Source organism: Propithecus coquereli, unplaced genomic scaffold, assembly GCF_000956105.1.
Source record: "Propithecus coquereli isolate 6110/MARCELLA unplaced genomic scaffold, Pcoq_1.0 Scaffold475, whole genome shotgun sequence".
Taxonomy (NCBI): Eukaryota; Metazoa; Chordata; class Mammalia; order Primates; family Indriidae; genus Propithecus; species Propithecus coquereli.
In genome coordinates, this window is record NW_012150563.1 from 341,118 (window position 1) to 364,872 (window position 23,755).

At 35.7% G+C, this 23,755-nt stretch overlaps 1 protein-coding gene across 1 annotated transcript in view; it reads left to right on the top strand.

Moving 5' to 3' along the window:
- Positions 1-23,755, top strand: part of LOC105819183 (sodium/hydrogen exchanger 9B1-like) — a 94,618-nt gene that overhangs the window by 44,938 nt on the left and 25,925 nt on the right. Inside the window, exons 4-6 of the mRNA XM_012655371.1 lie at positions 19,189-19,359; positions 21,447-21,589; positions 22,689-22,816. Of these exons, the coding sequence (XP_012510825.1) occupies positions 19,189-19,359; positions 21,447-21,589; positions 22,689-22,816 (442 nt within the window). The remainder of the gene's footprint in view (positions 1-19,188; positions 19,360-21,446; positions 21,590-22,688; positions 22,817-23,755) is intronic.

Consider the following 23,755-nt stretch of genomic DNA (forward strand, 5'->3'; position numbering starts at 1 on the left):
TGGGACTTAATAAGTTCTATGATACATTACATAAAAATTTATTTTAAAAAATAAGAAATTAGGCAGTCCAGAGCTGGGTGGCGTTCTACAGAGTCCAGATTCAAATCTTTTATTTTTTTAGTTTTTCATTTCAGCAATCATACTTTATCTCCAAGAACAAGAACTTTTCTTGTTCTCTAATTTTTCCTTTCCTGTGATATTCTATTCTCATTTTATGTATGTTCTGAATTATGTATGTATGTTCTGAGTTCTCCAAGAATATAATTTGCTTAACTTTATTCTGGTCCCTGAACTCCATTTCTTCTGAGGCAGCTTTTCACTTTGTTTTACTGGACCTATCTCTTTCACGATGCTGGTTCTTGTTGTGTGCTGGTGATACATGGTTGTCTGATACTTATGAAGAAAGGTCTCAATACCTTGTGTAGATATACTCTCCTATTCTGAGGATAGAACTATTTACTCGTCAGGGCCCTTCTCTGAGAAAGTCTTTTGCCTTGGACAGGATAGGACAGAGCTTTGCTGACTGACAGGCTTCGTTTTGTGGAGAACAAATACAGATCTGCCTATGAGAGTGTAGGCTTTCAACACACCAGAATGAGATGTTTCCACTTTAGAAGTCCAGCAATCATTCTGGAAACTTTAGGTCACCCCCATATAATTCATTCAATTTAAAGTATAAATTCTAGAAATTTATAAGCACATGAATGGAGAGAGGAATGGAATTGCTGAGTGGTGGTTTTGTATCATTTATAATCTCTTGATTAATTTCCCTCTTTTTGGCCTCTTTTGTCACTGCTGCCTTTAGCCGTATACTATCTCTAAGCACAGAGATTCTTCGAATTTCCATTGTCAGATAGACTTCTTTTGTAGCTAACTCATATATTCAAGGCTGTAACTTTTCTAGCTTGTTCCATCCTTCAGCCTATTTCTATCTGCTTTCACCTTCTATAATGGTGTGATAACCACTCTCTAGTCTCCCCCGTTCTCTTCATGATGATATATTTATTCTTTTGTATTCATATAATTTTGTTTTCATTAAGTCATGTGTGCCATCTTGAACTAGCTCGATTTTGTTCTTATTTCCTTCTCTTACTTTACCTCATCTTTTGCACTTAATCAGAGCTCTCATTCATTTAGTTTACCTGTTCTCAGCTTGGTGTTGGACAAGATAGAAAATAGATTAATATTAAAGGAGGTGCTTATTTATTCAAGTAAATATGACTAACTATAGGAAAAGTATATGGGGCAGAGGGAAACTTTATAACCTTGCTAGAAGAAAGATGTTAGGAAGAATAGAAACCGAGGAATCTTCATAGGGTCCTCACAGTAATTTTCTGCCTAAATCAGCCTCCTCTTTACTTATATCCAGGTATAGAATAGGAGTTAGGAAAATACAACCCTTGGACCAAATCGAGCCCACCATCTATTTTGCAAAGTTCTATTGTGCTACACTGGCAAACTTGGGTAGTTGTAACAGACTGTATGGTTCACAATGCCAAAAAATATTTATGGTCTTGCCCTTTACTGAAAAAAATCTGTTGGCTTCTCTCCTAGATCATTCCTGTACCATGCTCCCTCTTTATTTCATTTCTCAGGAATTAGGCTGCACTTTCATGAGTAACCTTTGTTATTTCTTTTCTTCTGCTGGGTTTGGGGTTGGTTTGCTCATTCTTTTCCAGTTCTTTGAGACGATTCATTATATTTTTGATTTGTGATCTTTCTGTATTTTGGATGTAGGCATTTATGGCTATAAATTTTCCTCTCAGGACTGCTTTAGCTATGTCCCACAGCTTTTGTGTCTCATTACTCATTTAGTTCAATGAACCTTTTGATTTCCATCTTAATTTCCTCCTTAATTTCCTTCTGAGACCCACAGTCATTCAGTAGAAGATTGTTTAGTTTCCAGGACTTTGTGTGGAGATGAGAGTTTTTGTTGGAGTTGATTTCTAATTGTATTCCACTGTGGTCTAAGAAGATGCATGGTATAATTTCTATTTTTTTAAATAGAAAATAGAACTGTGCTCCCAGCTGGGTGCCTGACTTCTCACAGGGGCTGCTAGATTGGGGACGGGAATAACCAGCTGGGTTTTCCAACTTCAAAATGCAAGACAACAGGTGAGAATTTTAACTTGGATAATCCAGAATCCCAATGGCAAAATAAGAGCCAAATCTGGAAAGAAAGAAGCCATTTGGTCTTATTGGTCCTAAATACAATGAACATTTAGGTATTTTGTGTCACACACATAATTATGTGGCTTACCAATCCTGCAAAAGGGATTTCTTGTGATTTTCTGCTCCTTTTCATTGTCATATATATTACAAACCTCTTGTATTTAATAAAGAAACATTCTATTTTTTTAAATTTGTTGAGATAAGTTTTGTGGCCTACAATATGGTCAATCTTATCAAATGTCCCATGAGCTGATAAGAAGAATGTATATTCAATGGTTTTTGGGTAGAATGTTCTGTAGATATCAGTCAGGCCCATTTGTTCTAGAGTTCTGTTTCAGTCCATTATTTCTTTGTTTTTTTATTTTCTCTTTGAAGGATCTGTCCCGTGCTGTCAGAAGGATGTTGAAGTCCTCAGCTATGACAATGGTGCCGTTTACTATTTTGTTTAGATCAAGTAGGATTTGCTTTATGAATCTGGGTCCTCCTGAGTTTGGTGCATAAATATTTAGAATTGTTAAATCTTCTTGTTGAATTGTACCCTTCATCATTATATAGGGACCATCTTTGTCTTTCATTACTTGTGTTGATCTAAAGACTAAGTTATCTGAAATCAGAACTGCCATGCCAGCTTTCTTTTGGCTTCCATTTCTTGAAATATCATTTTCCATCCCTTCCCCTTGTGTCTGAATGTATCCTTGTGGGTTAGATGTGTTTCCTGAAGACAGAAGATACTTGGCTTGTGTATATTTATCCATTCAGCCAGCCTATGTCTCTTTAGTAGGCAGTTCAAGCCATTCACATTTATTGACAGAATTGATAAGTGGGCAGATTTATGTTCATCCTGTTGAGTTGAACTTTGTTGCTTTGTTTTCTCTCTTCAGCCATTTTGGTATCTGGCCTTTGACCTTTAGCTTTTGGATTGTTTTACAACAGTGAGTGTTTATTGTGCAGATTTGTGTGTAACACTGTTCTGAGTACTTCCTGCAGGGCAGGTCTTGTCTTGATGAATTCCCTCAGTCTTTCCTTATCTGAGAATGTCTTTATTTCTCCTTCACATAAGAAACTTAGTTTTTCAGGATACAAGATTCTAGGCTGGACATTATTCTGTTTGAGAAGACTGAGAATGGGGCCCCAGTCTCTTCTGGCTTGTAAGGTCTCAGTTGAGAATTCTACAGTTAGTCTGATGGGTTTTCCTTTGTAGGCTACCTGCTTCTTTCACCTTACAGCTCTTAGGAGGGCCTCTTTCATACTTATTTTGGCCAGTCCGATGACTATGTGTTCTGGTGTCTTGTTTGCAATGAATCTCCCAGGAGTCCTTTGGGCTTCTTGTATCTGGATATCTAGATTTCAAGCAAGGCCAGGGAAATTTTCCTCCATTATATCCTCAAATATTTTATCCAACCCTTGAGTATTTTCTTCTTCACCCTCAGAGATGCCTATGATTCTCATGTTAGGCCTCTTTATGTAATCCCACATTTCTTGTAGGCTTTGGTCTTTTCTCTTATTTCTCTGCTCTATCTCTGTGACTGACTTGTTTGATTGAAAGTTATCTTCAGTCACTGAGATTCTTTCTTCTGTTTGATCTACCCTGTTCTTGAGGCTTTCCACTGTGTTTTGTAATTCCTTGAATAAATTTTTCATTTCCAGATATTCTGTCTGATTTTTCTTTAATATTTAAATTTTTTAGTGAATTTTTCTTTCATGTCCTCAATTTTGTGTGTGGGAGGGTGGGGGGGTTTCTTTGTGTTGGTTATCTATTTTCTCTTGCATGTCATTGAATTTCCTTACAATTCATGTTCAAAATTCTTCTTCTGTCATTTCAGTGTTCTGAATTTGGATGGTATCCATTGCTAGAATGCTGATGGTCCCCTTTGAGGGTGTTCTTTCAGTTTGATTCTTCATACTTCCAGAGTTCTTTCGCTGATTCCTTCACATCTGGAGCAGCTGTTGCTTCCTACCTTTGAATTTTTTTTTATTATTATTCCAGGGTTTTGTGAGGGTACAAACATTATAGTTACACTTTATGTCTTTCCCTCACCCAAATGCGGGTTAAAGGCATGCCCTTCCCTCCCTTTAGTGCTCCCCATGTCCTTTAGTTGTAGATTTCCCCCCCATTCCCCTAATCCCTAGAGAGTATTTCTGCCATGTGATCAACCTAGTGTTGATCAGTTAGTACCAATTTGATGGTGAGTACAAATGGATCCCGTTCTTCTGCTCTTTTGGTGCCCCACTTTTTATAATGGGCTTAAGTTTAATCCAGGAAAGTATAAGAGGTGCTAGATCACTGTCGTTTCTTATGATTGAGTAATATTCCATTGTAAACATATACCAAATTTTAATAATCCACTCATGGATTGACGGGCACTTGGGTTGTTTCCACATTCTTGCAATAGTGAATTGTGCTGCCATAAACATTCGGGTGCAGATGTCTTTATCGTAGAATGTTTTGTGCTCTTTTGGGTAGATGTCTAATAGTGCTATTGCTTAATGACACGTCCAGTAGTGCTTGTGGGTGAGATTCAACCACACCCTGTTTGATGAGTCAGTAAATGCAGGAAAAATTGACCTCCCTGTCAGTAGGTGGCACTTGCCAGGAGGAGCAAGCTGCAATGTTGTTTTTGGGTCCTGTCACCAGCTCTCATTCCTCTGGAGAGGCACTCTAGTGCCTTATGTGGTGGGTCGGGACCTGGGACTTCCAAGTGTCTCCTTATTCTGTACCTCAGCAGGGGTTGGTGGGGGAGTGAGGTTGGGTGGGGCTGGGTTGGGTGAGCCTGCCCTCAAGCTCCAGAAATGCTTTTAGCAGGGGTCAAAGGTCTGTTTCCTGCCTCGGGGAAAAGTTGCCAGGGAGGGGCTGAAGTGACCCCACTCAACCAGAAAGTATGTGTGTGGAGGTGGGACCTTCTGAGACCCACAGTCTGGCAGTTTGGAGCAGGCCTCGCTCCTTTCCACTTTCCCCTATTCTGCAGTTTTTCCCAGACCTTTGCCAGCAGCTCAGCTCAAGCCAGCTGAGCTCCCCCTGACTGTGATGTAAGCCAGGAGGTTCCCTGCCCAGGATTACAGCATGAGCTGGGATCCCAGCCCTCCCATGGGAGGAGGGGTGCCCCTCAAGTATGCTGCAGCTAGGACCCACTCTGATCTGCCCCTGAAGGCACACACACCTCAGTAGACTAGTTCACAAACATCCCTTCTGTGCCCCCAGCAATGCGATCGAGACCTGGGTGTATGGGATCTGGCCTGCAGGCCTGTCCGCTGGATCAATCCTTGACCATGCCAGGGAAAAGATGCTGGTCCCAAGTCACCCACGGGGTGCCCAAGCTGAATCAATGTCTCTATGCCTCAGAGATTGCCCCGATATGCTGGAGTCACCAGGCAAGTAGCACCAGGGAGGTCCAATGGGTAGGGAGCTCACAGTCCGAGTACCCCTCAGTCTTCTGCTTGGCCCCAAAAGGAAAGGTCCCATTCCTTGTGGATGCCTCTAGGTGATGGCTAAATTTCTCTCTCAGCAGCCACAGGTAGGGGAGGGGAAGGGGAGAATAAAGCAATATGGTGCCTGCCAATCGGTTCAGGTCTGTGGGGCAGGAGGCGCCCCTAGGGTGCTGGGAGCCCACTGCCCTATCCATAAGAGGCTCTCCACTCACTAGTGGCAACAGTCTCTGCGCTGGTGTCAGCAGGTCTCTCCAGCAGCTCGGGAGCGCATCAGCAGTTCAAGATGCTGGGGAGGGGGGGAATTTTAACCGCTTCACCTACCTCTGTCACTGGTCTCCTAGTCTCTTGGGGCTTAGACCATGCTGATGCCTTTCTCTTTCCAGTTCTGCTCTGTAACCTCTTCCCATGGAGTCTCCTGTAGGTTCAGGCACCTTTCTTTCCAACCCTCATCTGATTGATGTTTGTCTGCCTGTTTATTTTTTTCACTTTCATCTAAAATCTTTCCTTCTTACACAGATACTCTGAGTGGAGGTGTTTCTCATCCACCATCTTGCCTCTCCCCTGAGAAATACCAGGAGCAAACTATCTCAGTGAATTTCTTGGTTTGCGCAGAAGTTTTAAAGCATTATATGCTCTCATTTTTAGTGAAATATTTAAGTATAAAAAATAGCATAATATAATAAAAATATGTATATCCATATACAGCCTTTACCAAATCTCTACACTTTGCCTTATTTATTTCAGACCTGTCTTTTGTTTTCTATTAAGATATAATCATTATAAATATAGTCAAAGCCTCTTGTGTACTCTTTTCCAAACTTATTCCCCTCCTTCTTTTCCTAGAGGTACAAACTATAAAGACAAAAGCAGAAATTAATGAAAATTTTACACTCATAAGTATCAATAGCAGATTGCAGGTCATATATCTATGCCCTCACTATAGGGGAAGTTGGAAAACTGAGTTCCTGACTTCTACCTTGGGATAGTGAAATTAATAATGTTAGAAATTCTCCAAACATGGGATGACTATGTAAAAGCTGCTTGGGTAAAATGCGAAACCTGATAAATGTCTATTTCCATTCCTGAGATACCCAGCTTGGTCATAAAATCGTTTTTAGAGTACATTACTGGATTTTCCTTATTGTTATTTTATTTTAGAGTTTGGTATCTAAGCTTAGTTTGGCATCCAATTTTCTTGGATTATAATGACCTAAGTTTTTATATCACAGGTATGCTAGTCTCACAAAATGAATTTATGTGTTCTCTTTTTATCCATTCTCTGGAATTATTTGTATATCACATAGCTTATTTGTAGGTTCTTTGAATGTTTGATAGACTTCCACGTTTAACTGTGTTATACTGATAGGGTGTTTAATTGAGAAGATATTTACTGATTGAATTTTTAAAAATAAATATAGGAATATTCAGGTGTCCCATTTCTTAAGTGCTTAGAAGTCATTTTAATTTAGGAAGTTTTCCATTTCATCTATGTTTTTAGGCTGTTGGAATAAAGTCATTTACAATATTCACTTTATGATTTTTTCACTCATATCTGATGTTACATCTCATTTTTTATTCCTAATACTGATTATTTATGCCTTCTCTTTTTAATTGATCAATGTTACCAGAAGCTTGTCTATTTTATTATTCTTTTCAAAGAATCAGCATTTGGTTTTGCAAATCTTGCCTGCTGTTTCTTTGTTCTATATTTTATTAACATCTATTTCTACTTTTAGCCTTTCCTTTCATTTATTTTATTTGTTCCCTCTGTTGTTCTCTTTCTAAACTTCCTAAAGTAGACACTTACCTAATTAATCCTCAGTCCTTCCTATATTCCAACATAAACATTCAAAACTATAAATTGCCCTTTTAGTATTGGCTGAGCTCTATCCACAAGTTTTGTTATGTACTATTTTCATTCCCAAATATTTTGATTTTTTGTTTTGATTTCTTCTTTGACTTAAAAAATATTTTAAAGTGTGTTTTTAGTTTGAAAATAAATGAAATTTATTTTGTCTCTATTGATTCCTAAATTGCATTTGGGTTACAGACTATAAGCTGTATGTTGTGATTATTTTATTTATTGCGATTTGATTTGTATATGTTCCATTTTTCTTAATCTTGTCTGCAGGCTTCAATATATGTATATACATATATATATTCTCTAACTTGAGGATGAGGAAGTCTACATATTTCTTTTAAATTAAGCTTTTGTTAATAGAGTTTTTCAAATCTTATATAGCCTTACTAAATTTTGATTATCATTAACTCAGAGGTTTGTTTTAAGTTTTCTTGAAGTTTGAGGATTTAGCAATTTTTCTTTGTAATTCTGTCAATTTGTGCTTCAGATATTTTAGGGTTGAATTGTTAGGTGCATGTCTTTATATAATGACCTCTTTTATCCTTCAGAATGTTTTTGTCTTAAATTCTATTTTTGATATCAAAATAGCTATATCAGCCATATATTGGTTCATATTTAGTTTATCATTTACCATTCTCATATTTTCAGATTTTTGTGTGCTCATGTTATTAGCTATTACAGGTTATATACCTAGATTTTATTTTTTATCCAATCTTCAACTATCTTTAATTAATTTAGGCCATTTAAATTTGTGATAATTGATAAATTTATATATCTTTCTACCATATGTATCTTTCTTGTGCTTTTTGTTTACCACATTATTTTTTTGCTTGTTTTCCCCAATGCATTATATTGTATCAATCAGGGATTTTCCCCTCTATTTGTTTAAAAGTTATTCATTCTATTTCTATTTCATTAGTTATTACACTTGAAATTTAATATATGTCTTTGAATTAACAAAGTCTAAAATTAATTAAAATCTCTACTCTCCTCTTGAAGAGTACATTAATTTAGATCACCCTCATTTTTTCTTAAATTTATTGTTTTCCAGTACTTTTGCTCCAACTTATTTTTAACAGTTTTGTGAGGTTTAATGTACAGAATATAAATTTTACTTATTTTATAGGCACATTGTCATAAGTTTTGGTGAATTTATAGTTGTGCAACAATTTCAAAAATCCAATTTTTGAATACTACTTACATCATTCCAAAAAGTGTCCTTATGCTTATTTACATTCAATCTTCACTTCCACCCTTTGCCCCAAGTCCCAGGTAACAAATGACCTGCTTTCTTTATAGTTTTGCCTTCCATAGAAAGCTATATAGGTTAAGTCACACAATATATAGTTTTATATGCCTGGCTTTCACTTAGCAGCATGTTTTTGGGGTTTAAACAAGCTGTTGAATGTAACTGCAGTATGTTCCTTTTTATTATATTTCTGAGTAGTAATCCATTTTATGTATATGCTCCACATTTTGTTTATTCATTCACCACTTGATAGACATTTGCATTGTTTCCAGTTTTGGGTTATTATAAATAATGCTTCTATCAGCATTTGTGTAGACATATTTTTACTTTCTTTGGGAATGGAATTAATGGGATTGGACTGTTTGGGAATGTTTAAATTTTTCTTTTTTGTTAGAGAAAATGTCTTGCTATGGTGCCCAGGCTGGACTCAAACTCCCGGACTCAAGCAGTCCTCCCACTTCCATCTCCCAGGTAGCTGGCTTTGCAGACATGCATCACCATGACCAGCTAAATTTTGAACAATACTGCCAAATTATTTTCCAAAGTTACTGTATCATGCTATGTTCCTAGCCGTAATGTGTGCAGATTCTGGTTTGTTTATATACCCATCAATACTTGGTATGGGTAGTTTTGTTATTTTAGCCATTCTAGTATGTGTGTAATTATCTCATTTTGATTTTAATGTGCATTTCATCTGCTTATTTGTATTTATTTATATACCTTGTTTGGTGAAGTATCTATTCAAACCTTTTGCCCAGTTCTTTGTTTTTTATTATTGAGTTATAGAAGTTCTTTATGTATTCCAGATATAAGACCTTTATCGGGTATATATTTTGCAATACTTTCTCCCAGTCTATAGCTTGTCTTTTCATTTCTTTGTTAAATCTTTAAAAAGCAAAGATTTTAATGTTGATGAAATCCAATTTATCAGTTTTTCTTTTATGGATCATGTTTTTGGTGTCATATCTAAGAAATCTTTGTTTATAGCCCAAGGTCATAAATACTTTCTCCTGTTTTTCTCCCCTTGGAGTTTTATAGTTTTAGCACATACAATTCAGTCTATGACCCATTTTGGGTTAATTTTTATGTATGATTTGAGATAAGGGTCTAGGTTCGGTTTTTTGTATATGGGTATCCAATTGTTCCAGGATCATTTGTTGAAAAGACTTTCTTTTTCTTATTGAATTGTCTTAGCATCTTTGATGAAAATCAATTGACCATAAATATGTGGCTTGAACTCTGAACACCTCTATTCAGTTCCACTGATCCATTTATTTCTCTTAATGCTGATTCCACACTATCTTGACTACTGTAGCTTTATACTGAGTTTTGAAATAAGGTAGTATAAGTACTCTAACTTCATTTTTGTGTGCCAACATTGTTTTGGCTATTATAGGTATTTTTGTATTTCTATATAATTTTAGAATCAGCTTGTCAATTTCTCCAATAATCTTGTGAGGCTTTTGATATGGATTGTAGTTAGTTTATAGCCCAATTGACATCCAAGAGTATTGAGTCTTACAATCCATGAACATGATGTATCTCTCCATTTACTTAGGTATTTAACTTATCTGAGTAATATTTTGCAGTTTTCAGTGTACAAGTCTTATACTTTGTTCATTAAATTTATTCCTAATAATTTTATTATTGCTATGGTATGTATGTCCCCACCAAAACTCATTTGGGACCCTTGAAGATAGTGCCTGATGGGAAGTGTTGGGGTCTTGGAAACTCCTCCCTTGTGAGCGGCTTGGTGCCATTCTCACAGTAGTAAATGAGTTCTCGCTCTCTTGAGACTAGATTAATTCCCTTGGGAATGGATTAGTTATCATGAGAGTGAGTTGTTATAAAGCAAGGTCAGGCCTCATATTTGGTCTCTTGGCACATGCCTGCTTCCCCTTTGACCTTCCGCCATGTTATGAGGCAACACTAAAACCCTCACCAGAAGCTAAACAGAGCAGATGCTTCTTGAACTTCCCAGCCTGTAGAACTGTCATATAAATACAACTCTTTTTTAGTAAATTATTCAGTCTCAGGTATTCTGTTATAGCAACACAAAATGGACTAAGACAGAAAATTGGTACCAAGAGTGGAGTGTTACTATACATATACCCAAAAAGGTGGGAGCAGTTTGGGAACTGGGTAATAGGCAAAGGGTGGAAGAGTTTAGAGGACTGGGCTAGAAAAAGACTATATTGGCATGAACAGAGCATTAATGGTGATTCTGGTGAGGGCTCAGAAGAAGACAAAAGTTCAGAACTCCTTAGAGATTGGTTAAGTGGTCATTACCAGAGTGCTGATAGAAATATGGACAGTGCAGGCCATGCTGATGAGATCTCAGATGAAAATGAGGAACCAAGGTATTGGGAACTGGAGAAAGGCCATCCTTGTTACACCATAGCAAAGAACTTGGCTGCATTATGTCTATACCCTAAGGCTTTGTAGAATACCAAACTTAAGAGTGATGACCTAGGGTATCTGGCAGAAGAAATTGCTAAGCAAGATATAGAAGGATCTCTGTGGTTACTTTTAACTCTATTCAGTGAAATGCTAGAGCACAGGGAAGCATAGCATAAAAATTTGGAAAATTCACAGCCTCACCACGTGGTAGAGAATGAAAGAACATTTTCAGGAGAGGAATCCAAGGGTTCCTAAAGTGGAGCAACTGGTTACTAAAGCTATTAGCACTGATGGAAAAGAGCCAGTTGCTAATTGTCAAGACAATTTTTTTAAAGGCCCTGAAGGCATTTCAGAAATATGAGTTTGCCCCTCCCATTACAGGACCAGAGGCCAAGGAGGACAGAATGGTTTCTGGGGATGGGCCCCAGACATCTCTGTCCTGAGCTGCCTTAGGATCCTGCCCCCCAAACTCAAGCATAGCACTAAATGAGAGCCCCAGTCATGGTGCGACTGGCCCCAGGTAGGCTAGGGCTGCTGCTCTAAGAAGGTACAAGCTGTAAACCTTGGTGGCACCCAGCCATGGATCAAGCAGCCCCAGGTGCAGCTCACGCCACCACTCCAGAGGGTGCAAGCTATAAGCCTTCATGGCATCCACATCCATGTAGTACTAATTTTGCAGGTGTGTAGAATACAAGAATGGTGGAGCTATAGTGGCTTCCACCTACATTTCACAGGATGTGTTGAAAAGCCTGGGAGCCCAGGTAGAGACTTGTTGCAGTGGCAAAACCACTACAGAGAACCTTTGCTAAGGCAATGCTGAGCAGAAATATGGGATTGAAGCTGCCACAGAAAATCCCCCAGGGCAATGCCTAGTGGATCCATAGGAGAAGGACCACCACCAGGACAAAAGAACTGTAGAGCCATTGGCGGCATGCAAGATCAGCCTGGAAAATCCGTAGGCATTTGACTCCAACTTGTGAAAGCAGCCATGTATGCTACACCCATCAAAGCCATACGGGCAGGGTGGGCTGAGGCTTTAGGGGCACAACCCCCACCCCCCCACACTGTGCCAAGACAGTGGAGCACATGGAGTGGATGATTATTGCAGAGCTTTAGGATTTAATGTCTGCCCTGCTGAGTTTTAGACTTGCTTGGGGTCTGTCACCCCTTTCTTCCTTTTGCCTATTTCTCCCTTTTGGAATGGAATTTCTGACATATGCTTGTTCTACCATTGTATCTTGGAAGTAAATAACTTATTTTTTATTTTACAGGCTCATAGCTAGAAGGAACCTGCCTTGAATTTCAGATGAGACTTTAGACTTTGACTTTCGAATTGGTGCTGGAACAAGTTAAGACTTTTTGGACTATTGAGATGAAATGATTGTATTTTACAATGTGAGAAGGACATGAGTTTTAGGGGACAGGCGTGGAATGCTATTATTTGGGTCTTTCTGCCAGAACTCATGTTGGAATGTTAAGAGGTGGAGCCTAATGGGAGGCATTGGGGACTTGGGGGCTCCACCCTAGTGGACAGCTTGGTGCTGATCGCAGTAGTGAGTTCTTTCTCTCATGAAACTAGGTTGGTTCCTGGAGGAATGTATTAGTTACCGTGATAGTGGACTGTTATAAAGCAAGGTTGCAGCTCATGTTTGGCCACTTGGCACACTCCCTTTGACCTTCTGCCATGTTGTGACGCTGTACCAAAGCCCTCACCAGAAACCGAGTAGATGCCAGCATCATGCTTCTTGAACTTCCCACCCTGCAGAACTATGAGCTAAATAAATCCCTTTATCAATTACCCACTCTCAGGTATTCTGTTACAACAACACAAAACAGACTAAAATAATTATTTTTTGATGCTACTGTGAATGGAATTGTTTTCTTAAATACATTTTTGTATTGTTTATTGCTAGTATATATATGACTAATTTTGTATATTGATCATATACTCTGCAACCTTACTAAAACCCCCCTGTTAGCTCTGGTAAGTTTGGGAGAAGGGTGTGTGTGGGTGTGTGTGTGTGTGTGCATGTGGGTGTGTGTTGATATGTATGTATTCCTTATAATTTTCTATATACAAGGATATTAATAAAAAGAGTTGTACTTCTCTCTTTTCTACTTTTTAAAATTTGCCTTTTTGCACAGATGAAGGCCTCTGGTGTGCAATGTTGAATAGAAGTGGTAAAAACAGACATCTTTGCATTTCTTCTAATCTAGAGGGTAACATGTTCAGTTTTTTACCATTAAGTATGTTTGCTCTAGGCTTTTGGTAAATGTCCTTTATCATTTGAGGAAGGTCTTTTCTAAGTATGGGTTGGTGAGAGTTTTTTTTGTATATGGGTGTTGGATTCTGTCAAATGCTTTTCTGCATCTATTGAGATGATCATATGGTTTTGTCCTTTATTCTATTAATATAGTTTATTACATTGTTTGATTTGGGGATGTTAAATCAATCTTACATTTCTGGAATAAACCTTATTTGATTATGTTGTATAACCTTTTTATATGTTCCTCAATTCAATTTGCTAATATTTGGTTAAGAATTTTTAGTCTAGGTTTACAAGGGATATTGGTATGTAGTTTTATTTTCTTCTAATGTCTTTGTCCAGTTTTGATATTATTAATAGTTTCCCCCTCCTCTATTTGCTGAAAAAATTTATGTAACATTGGTATTATTCTCTCCTTAAAAGTTTGGTAGAATTCACCAGTGAAGTATGTTTTTCTGGTATGGGAAGATTTTTGATTGCTGATGTAATTTTTTATTACTTGGTATTATTTGGATTTTTCCCTTTCTTCTTGAGGTCAGTTTGGTAACTTGTGTCTTTCCAGGAATTTTTTTTATTTTATCTAAGTTGTCTAATTTTTTGCCTTAAAGTTGTTGCAATATTTCCTTAGCATCTTTTAAGGGTAGAGTCTATGGTGATGTTTTCTCTTTCATTTCTGATTTTGGTAATTTGTGTTGTCTCTCTTTTTTCTTGGTCAATAGACCTAAAGATTTATTCATTTTCTTGACCTTCTCAAATAAGAAATTTTGGGTTTCACTGATTTCTCTAATGTTTTCCTCTTTTGTATTTAATTGTTTTCCACTCTAGTCTTTTTTATTTCTTACATCCTACTTACTTTTGGTTTGGTTTACTAATCTTTTTCTAGCTTCTTAAGGTGGAAATTTTGATTGTCAATTTTGGATTTTTTTTCTTTCTAATATGTTTGTACAGCTATACATTTCCCTCCACATACTGTTTTAATTACATCTCATTAATAATAGTATGTTGTATTTTCATTTTTATTCACTTTAAGATATGTATAATTATCCTCGTGTTTTCTTCTTTGACCCGTGATAACCATTTGCATGATATCTTTTTCATCTTTTTACATTCAACCTGTTTGTTTTATCTAAAGTGTGTTTCTTGTAAATACCATATAGTTAGATCTTGCCTTCTTTTTTTAATCCAGTATGGCAATCTTTGACTTTTGATTTTAGTCCAATCACACTTAACATAATCATTGATATGATTGGACTTACATCTAAAATTTTGTTATTTGTTTTATATGTATGTCACGTCTTTTTGTTTTTCTGTTCTTTACTGCTTCTTTTGTGTTAACCAAATATTTTTGGTATACTATTTCAATTTCTCTGTTGATTTTAGCTATATTTTGAGGTTTTTGTTTTAGTGGTTTCTCTGGGGGTTATAATATTCGTCTTCAACTTTTCACAGTCTACTTCAGTTTAATATTGATTTAATTTTGATTTAATTCCAGCATTAATAGTAACTTTGAGCCAATATACTTCTGTATGCTATAAACTCAACAGTATTATGTTATAGTTATTGCCCATAATAATCTTATGCTTTTTAAAATTGAGATAAAATGAGAAAATATATATGTATACAATGTTTAATAGTTACACATTTATTTACCATTTCAGTGCCCTTTATTCCTTCTTACTGGTTCAAGTTACCATCTGGTGTCATTTCCTTTTGTCTTAAAGCATTTTCTTTAGTGTCTCTTTAGCAAGAATAAATTTTCTTTCTTTTTATTTATCTGGAAATGTCTTTCAGTTTCATTTTTGAAGAACAGTTTTACTAAATATAGAATTCTTGATTGACAGGTTTTTCCCTGGACTTCTGAAATGTCACTTCACTGCCTCCTGGCCTCCATTTTTCTTCTGATGAGAATGCTGCTGTTGGTTATGTTATTCTTCTCCTGTATGGGATAATTCATCTCTTGCTACTTCCATGATTTCCCCATTAGCTTTGGTTTTCAGCAATTTGACAATGTTGTCTCTAGGTGTGGATTTCTTTGTGTTTATCTTACCCGGGATTTGTTGACCTTCTTATATCTGTAGGTTAATGTTTTTCATTAAATTTTGGACGTTTTCAGACATTATATTTTCACATTTTTTTTACTTAGCCCCTTTATTTCTGTCTTCTCCTCCTTATGCATATGTTAGTACTCTTAATGGTATCTCATAAGTTTCTGAGGATCTGTTCATTTTTCTTCATTTTTTTTTTTGTTGTTGTTATTCAGGTTGATTAACTTCATTAATCCATCTACAAGTTCACTGGTACTTTCTTTCACATGCTCAAACATGGTATTGAACCTCCCTAGTGATTTTTAAACTTTCAATCCCAGATTTTTATTTATTTATTTATTTTGAGGCAGAGTCTTGCTCTGTCACCCTGGCCAGGGTGCAGTAGCATCATCATAGCTCACTGAAACCTCAGTCAATCTCCCTGGGCTCAAGTGATCCTCCTGCTTCAGCCTCCTGAGTAGCTGGGACTACAGATGTGTACCACCATGCCCATTTTTTCATTTTTTCTATTTTTAGTAGAGACGTGGTCTCTCTCTTGCTCAGGCTGGTTTCGAACTCCTGACCGCAAGCAATCCTCCCACCTTGGCCTCCCAGAGTGCTAGGATTCTAGGCCTGAGTGACAGTGCCCAGCCAGATTTCTATTTTTAAATATATTCTATCTACTTATTTATATTCTCTTAATAGAGAATGGCACATTGCTGTCATATTTTTTCTTTAATTATTTTAACATATTTATAGTACATATTTTGAAAACCTTGTCTCTAAATGTAATTTCGGGATTTTGTCAGTTTCTATTGACTACTTTTTTTTTCCAGAGTGTGAGGCATATTTTCCTGTTTCCTTACATATCTAGTAATTTTTGGTTGAAAACTAAACATTTTAACTACACATTATAGCAATTCTGGATTTGGTTTTATTTTTTGAGTTTTTTGTTGTTGTTATCATTGTTTTGGTAATTTGCCTATACTTAAACTGTAGAATCTTTCTGCCCTATGGTTTTCAGCAGATGATATCTTTTATAAGGTTTTGTTGTTGTTACTTTAGCACATCTAAAAAGGTTTCCCTTGTGTCTGTTGCATAGCTTAGTAGTCACCCAGTGATTTGGGGGAGACATTATGTTCAAGCTGGTAAGGCTTCCACTCTCTGCCAAGTGATTTTGTGTGTGGATTGGCGAATGCATTCAAAGTTGCAACTAATACTCAAGACTCACTTCCTTTTTACTTTTTGCCATGCTCTCTTAAGTCTTTTCTGCATTTGCATACTTTCCCAATCAGCCATAGATGTGGAGAATTTATTTCAAACTTTCTATGACTCTCTTTTTTCCAGGGTCTCCCATTTAAATTTTTGTCTGGTCTGCCACTTACCCCAACTGAGACTGCAACCTCAGACTAGCAAAACTGCAAGATTTCCCTGCCTATTTCCAAACCAATCTGCCACATTTAACCAGCAAAACCATGAGTTTTCTCCCTCCACTCCATATTAAATCTACCCGCTGTCCTTGAAAAGAAGGCTGCTGGTTTTTCCCAACTGACCTTGGGGAATGGGAGAAACCCCAGCCAGAAGGGCCTCAGACTCTCACTGATCCTACCCAAAACCCTAACACTTCTTCCAAGAATAAATGCTTCTAAATTTGATAACTACTTTTGGTCAGTTTTCCTGGTCCTGATGTGGTTGTTTGGGATAATATTTCCTCAGTAAAAATGGCATATGTTCTTAGATGTCTTTGTTTGACAGTATCTTCAATTTATCCTTTACTTGAATGACAGTTTAACTGGCTACAGAATTCAACATTAAATATTTTATCTCCATACTTTGAAGACTTTATTTCATTATCTTCTGCTTCTATTGTTGCTGTTGAAAATTGAGAATCTGCTCTGATGTTTATTGCTTTATAGCTAATCTATCATTCTCTCTCTGGACTCTTTAAGATCTTATTTTGTGTTTGGTAGTCTGTAGTTCCTCAGCATTTTATCTAAGAATCTTAATTTTTATTTAATCCTGATTAGAACTCACTTGACTTCCTGTGTTTAAATCAATACAGACTTGATTATAGTTTTAATCAATTCTATAAATTTTAAAGCCAATTATCTTCTCATATATTATCTCTTCACTCTTTCAATTCTGTTCCAGAACTATTAGGTCTATTTTATGCCTTTTCCGTAATCTAAATCTCTCATTTTTCATCTAATTTTTCTTTTTATGCTACACTCCAAGTAATTTTCTCATATCTACCAGTTTGTCTTGTTTCTCTCTTCAGCTGTGTCTAGCCTGCCATTTAAGGTTCTTAGTGATTTTTTAATTTCAGCAATTTTTTTAGTTGCCTTCTAGATGTTCTATTTAATTCTTTTACAAAATATTGAAGTGATTTTTTTTTTAGGTCTCAATTTTTTAAATTTGTATTTAGTCTTGGAAAATACATATTTTATGGTGTCTATATAGTGATTTTATTAGCTGAAGTTTTAGGTATCTAATCTCATTCTTGGTTATATCTATTAAATTTTGCCCAAGGGGGATTACTTATTTTATTTTAAGTTAAATTCACTGGGATTTTACCTTTGAGGCTTTATGCAGTCTAGAATCAGGGGTGTCTATTAGCGATGACTTGAATTAGCATCTACTAAGTGCCATAGGGATAGCTCTATGCAGGAAGATTTTTAATGCTAGGTTTAGGACTTTGAGATTCCCAACCCATGCAAATCATGTAAATTTGAGCCCTAAACATAAATTAGATGAGGCCTGTTTTATATGTGAATTCTCAAAAGAGATTGTGCCACCCAGAGACCAGATAAGACAAACTGCCTTGTCTTCTCAATTTTGTCAGTAGAATATTTTCTGGTCCATTCTTTTAGTAAGTGTTCAGCCCTTCAAGTCTTCTAGTTTTGCAGGGTGGCAATAATGCAGGGGGGAGCAGGCAAGAAACTTAGTTCTAATTTTCTGTCTTCAGTGAGTCAAAAAGGGGTCATAGCTAAAAAATACACTTAAGCTGTTTAAAGAACATGAAAAGCATTAGAAATTATGATTCATGGTAAATGAAGGTAGCCATTTAATTGACCCATGGAAATTTATCATGTAGCTATCTGTCCTTTACAGAAGCCTATGGATTCCCCTTGAGTAGGGTCTTAGTATACAGTTACCAGAAACAAGATGTCTACTAACTTACTCTCTCTGTCCACCTCTACTTCTTACACATAACCTAAGGTACTTTACACTCATTCCCACAAAGGCCAGGTTCATTTTTTTTCCAGCCCTTACTGCCTCTAATACATTTATACCAAATATCAACTCAGTTATCCTTTCAATTCAAATATTTAGTCTGTTCCTGTTAAAAGAATTGGCACCCTGCCACTGTAATCCTCAATAAAGTTGAGAATTCTTATCATAGCCAATCATCCTCTTATTCCTGATGAAAAGACTATTTTAAAATATAAAATAAAGTTAATCTCATCATATTGCCATGACATTTTTTAAAATGTCAAATATTATAAGAAATGTTCAGCACTTTAAATAATTCACATATATTCACATGGTTTTAAAATATTTTTTAAAATAAACATACTTTGTTTAAAACATATCCCATAAATTGACAGGATCTTTGGAATATATATTAAGCAGATATCCCTTCCATCATACTAGTAAGCAATATTATCCTGAACCATGTATCATTATACAGAACTGGCTATTAATATATTAGATAAAATAAAATTCATCTTTTGCTTGTATACATCTGTCTATATAGATATATAGATGTATGCTTTTTTTATATTTCAGGAGTTATACTCTTTATGATATGGTGTATAATGTGGTCATTCTCAGGCTCTGAAGTTCTCCCTGGTGGAAATTTATTTGGAGTGTTAATTATTTTTTATAGTGCTTTTATTGGGGGGAAACTTTTGCAACTCATTAGAATACCTTCTGTGCCTCCGCTTCCACCTCTTCTTGGTAAGTATATAATTAGCTCTCCTTTCATTATTATTGGTTATATGTAATTTTTGAACATTTTCTATTTGGACTATATATAATTCAGAAATATTTCAATGTAATATGATCTATATTGCTTCTTTTTATATGTATTTACTGTATATATGTATATATATGTTGTGTGTATATATAGCTCCTTTATAGATGTATTTATTCTCTCCCTCTCTATATATACACACACACAAGTTTTTTCAAAAATCTATTTTTAAAATAATTTTAATATACTTACTGTATGATTCTTATTGCTTTATCACTTAATGGAATTTTTTACTTAATTTTAAATGTATTATAGAAAAAGAAAAATTTAGAAAAGACTGAATTTTTCTGTAGACAACCTAACCTTGAATACAATTACCAGATTCAAATATTATAGTGACTAGGGCACTAAAAGGTTCTGTGGTTTTCGAGGAAGCTGTTTGGGCATCTCCACTATGTATATCCATGTATGCATCATCTGCCTCACTGGTATTATACCTATTGCTTCATCACCATTGTTCGATAACTATCTAGCTGGACAGGGGAAAATTAATGGAAGAATTTCTATCAGAGGTATCTCTTATCTTCTAAGTATACCAGGTCCTCAAATAATGTTGTTTCATTCAAGGTTGTTTCCTTATAATGTTAATGAGAAAAAAACCCTAATAGTGGTGAGGGCCACTATCTGTGTGGAGTTTGTCCATTCTCCCCATGTCTGCGTGGGTTTCCTCTTACATCCCAAAGATGTGCACATTAGGTGAGCTGGCATGTCTAAATGGTCCCCGTCTGAGTGTGTGTGTGCGTGTGTGTGTGTGTGTGTGTGTGCGTGTGTGTGTGTGAGTGTGCCCTGTGGTAGAATGGCATCCTGCCCAGGGTGGGTTCCCACTTTGCACCCTGAACTGCCAGGATAGGCTTCAGTAACCCGCAGCCCTGAACTAGAATAACCGGGTTGGAAAATGAATGAATGAATGAATGAATACAAGTTATTGGAAAATAAAAATTTGTAAAGAATACGATAAACATACAGATATACAACAATGAACAATGAGGTTGGAAAGCACTCAGTGAGCCTGCCATTTTGTGATTGTTTTTGAACTGCATGGTGGGAAAAGGGGCTCCTGACAATTTTCACTTTGCAAACATTTATGCCTTTATTTAAACCACCACCACTATGACCGCTGTCATTCATCGATTCACCAAAAATTGGGTAAATAATTACCTTACTTACTTTTATTAGTCTTCTTAAATGTATGTATAGCTCATATTTATTTCTATAGGTAATAGTATCAGTGTTTGGGACTTTATTTGGAAGTCTGGTGATGTTTTCGTGCTCATAAATATGCTGTAGGAACTTAACTCTTGTTGATATCAATAAAGCTATGGAAAAATTTGTTTTGTTATACACCATTTTGCTTAAAAGTTGTAGTTTCCAAGAACCTGCTGATGATGTTAAATGAGGACTTACCATATTCAACACGTAAACATTCAGTATACTGTCAGTGGAGATAATCTCTACTTATCTCTAACACTCCTTCTAGGTTCATAATATTCTTGCAGCACCTTATAAGTATTCATTGAATCTTTTCCCTCCTCTCCAAAACTTCTGCTTTTGCTGTAAATTAGGCTGTTTGTTTCCAACTTTTGCATGGACTATGGCAGAGTCTTCTAACTGGTCTCTGTCTCCAATTTTATCCCTGTCTAATTCACTAAGACCCTCACATAGAAAATGCAAGACTCATTATTTCACTTGCTGCCTCAAACCTTCCCACGGTGCCTTAATCTGCCAAAGGGAATGGGGAGCTTTCCATGATCTGGCCCCTCCAGCTCATTCTCCCCGCTCCCATCCTTGCCCCTTATGTTCTAGCAACACTAAGTTATATGTTGTACCCCACTGGGATATGTTTTTTCTTATGTCTATTCTTTTATTTATGCTATGCCCTCTACTTGTATATAACCTGCCCTTCACCAAAGCAACAAGAGACATAGTGTGTTGAAAGAGTGGAAATTAAATGTTTGTTTTCTCTCTTGGAAAAATGAACTGAATCAGATATCTTTATTTTCTTCCTTCTAAGGGATGTTACTGGCTGGTTTTATTATTAGGAATGTTCCATTCATCAGTGACCATGTCCAAGTTCATACCTCATGGTCTTCAATTTTAAGAAACACTGCCCTTACCATTATCCTAATACGAGCTGGGCTTGGACTCGATCCACAGGTAGATTTCCAATTATCACGTGAATGAAGTTATTTCAAATATTGGAGGCTGATGGAAAAGCAAAAGAGGCAAAAATTTTGTGACGGCTCTTCCAAGTGGAGTCTGTAAGCAAAACTAAGATAAAGAACAAAGGCTTTGCAGAAATATTCTTACCTTAATTTCTATTTCTAGTCATAATATGACTCACTGTGCTGTCGAGCCTTCATTAGAGATCATCTTTAATTACTTGCATAGAGATAAATGTTCCTTATGCAGCACTTGTATTATTTGGGAGGCTCTTCCATGGAGAACTCTTAATTTTTTAGTTAACAAAGGATAAGGTCAGCCTATAAAGGCTTTTCTTTGTCTTCTAGGAATATTAAGAATTTCAATAATTTTTTTCATGATTTTTTCTCCAGAGAAGAACATTCCTGATCATCTTTGCATTATTGTAAAATTTAACCTTTTAAAATATTTCTTAAAATATTATGATCCAGGGATCATAATTCTACTTGAGTTTTAAGAAAATGACTATTCTTGAATATAATAGCTATTCAAATAAATGTAGCAAATGTATGGGTTTAATGGAAATATCTCAAGAGCATAAATAATTATAGTCAGTGATAATTTATTATATTTTCCAGTAGAAAATTTGAATCAATGAGAAAATTGAAAAGTTCTCCCTTTTTAAATTAATTATACAGTTTTTAAGTGATTTTTTTTAGCATGTTGGTACTTTCTATTTATAATTATTAAATTAAACAGTTCATCTCTAAAAAATTAACTGATGGGAAAAACTTATAGGATACTATAATACCATTTATTAGAAAAACTAAGGAAGGTAGATATAGCTATTTAATCACAAAGAAATGGGTATTTTTAAATAATTAAAATGCAATAATACTTTATAAAATGTGAAATTGTTTGTAACCCAATCTGTGATGACATATAAAATGAGCTGTGTGAGAGTTTCAAGTCCGGTGGGACAATGTGGCCAAATGAAATCTAGTTTAGTAAAAGCTTCCTACTCAAAAAAGACTATATATCTCAATATTTGCTTAAATAATTTTCTCGTCAGCCACTGTGAGTTTATCTAAATATGACTATTTTTATATTTCAGGCTTTGAAGAATTTGAAGAGAGTTTGTTTAAGATTGTCTGTGGGTCCATGCCTCATGGAGGCATGTGCAGGTGCTTTTTTTTCCCACTTCATTATGAAATTTCCCTGGGAATGGGGATTTCTATTAGGGTAATTTTTCTTATTTTTCCCTATGAAATTATTCAGTTAAGGATGCTTAGTTTTAAATTATTCAGAATGTTGTATAGACAAGCTCTTCACTAAAATTTTTTCACAGTGGTTTAAAAACCCCTTGGAAATCAGTTGATCAAAAGTAGAGCTATGTTCCAAATCTACCATATTCTCAACAAATATTCATAGTCTCTCAGTGTATAGTGCCAAGACAATTCACTTCATCAATTTATTCATTCTGTTCTGTATTATATTTGTATATTTAACCTATCTAATGGCCTCTTCCTCATACCCTATATGTGGATACAATTTCATATTGTAATATGTATGTAAGTATGTATATGAGAGAGATTTTATATAGATGCAGTTATAGAAATATAAACTCTCCCCTTTTTAAAAACAAGCAAATAAACAAAAACTCATCCCCTAAATCCAATGCTCCATCTATCTTTATCCACCATCTATTTCCCTATGTCTGAATTTGTCAAAAGAAGTCTGTAATCACTATCTCTAGATTCTAACTCCTTTTCATTTTTCAATTCATTAACTTTTGCCTCCACTTACCCATTTCATTGAAATTTTAGCAAAGTTCACCCACTACATACTTACTACCAAATCCAGTGGATTTTTAAAATTAATTTTTAAGTATTCTATGTCTAAATGATAGAAAACCTTTGGCTACCATATTTTTTAGTGACATGCTACAATTTAGATATCTGTCTTTTAACATATGTAATGTTTTTTGCCATGTAAAAATCTAAAATGTTTCTATGGTCCGAACTACTAATTTCCCTTTCTGATTGCTTATGTTGTTTCTATGTTTAAAAAGATTCCCATACTAAGATCAGGAAAATGGTTGCGTATATGTTCTTCTAAATTTGTTTATGATTTCCTTCATACATCTAAATCTGTAATTCCTCTGGGATTTGGTGGAGTAAG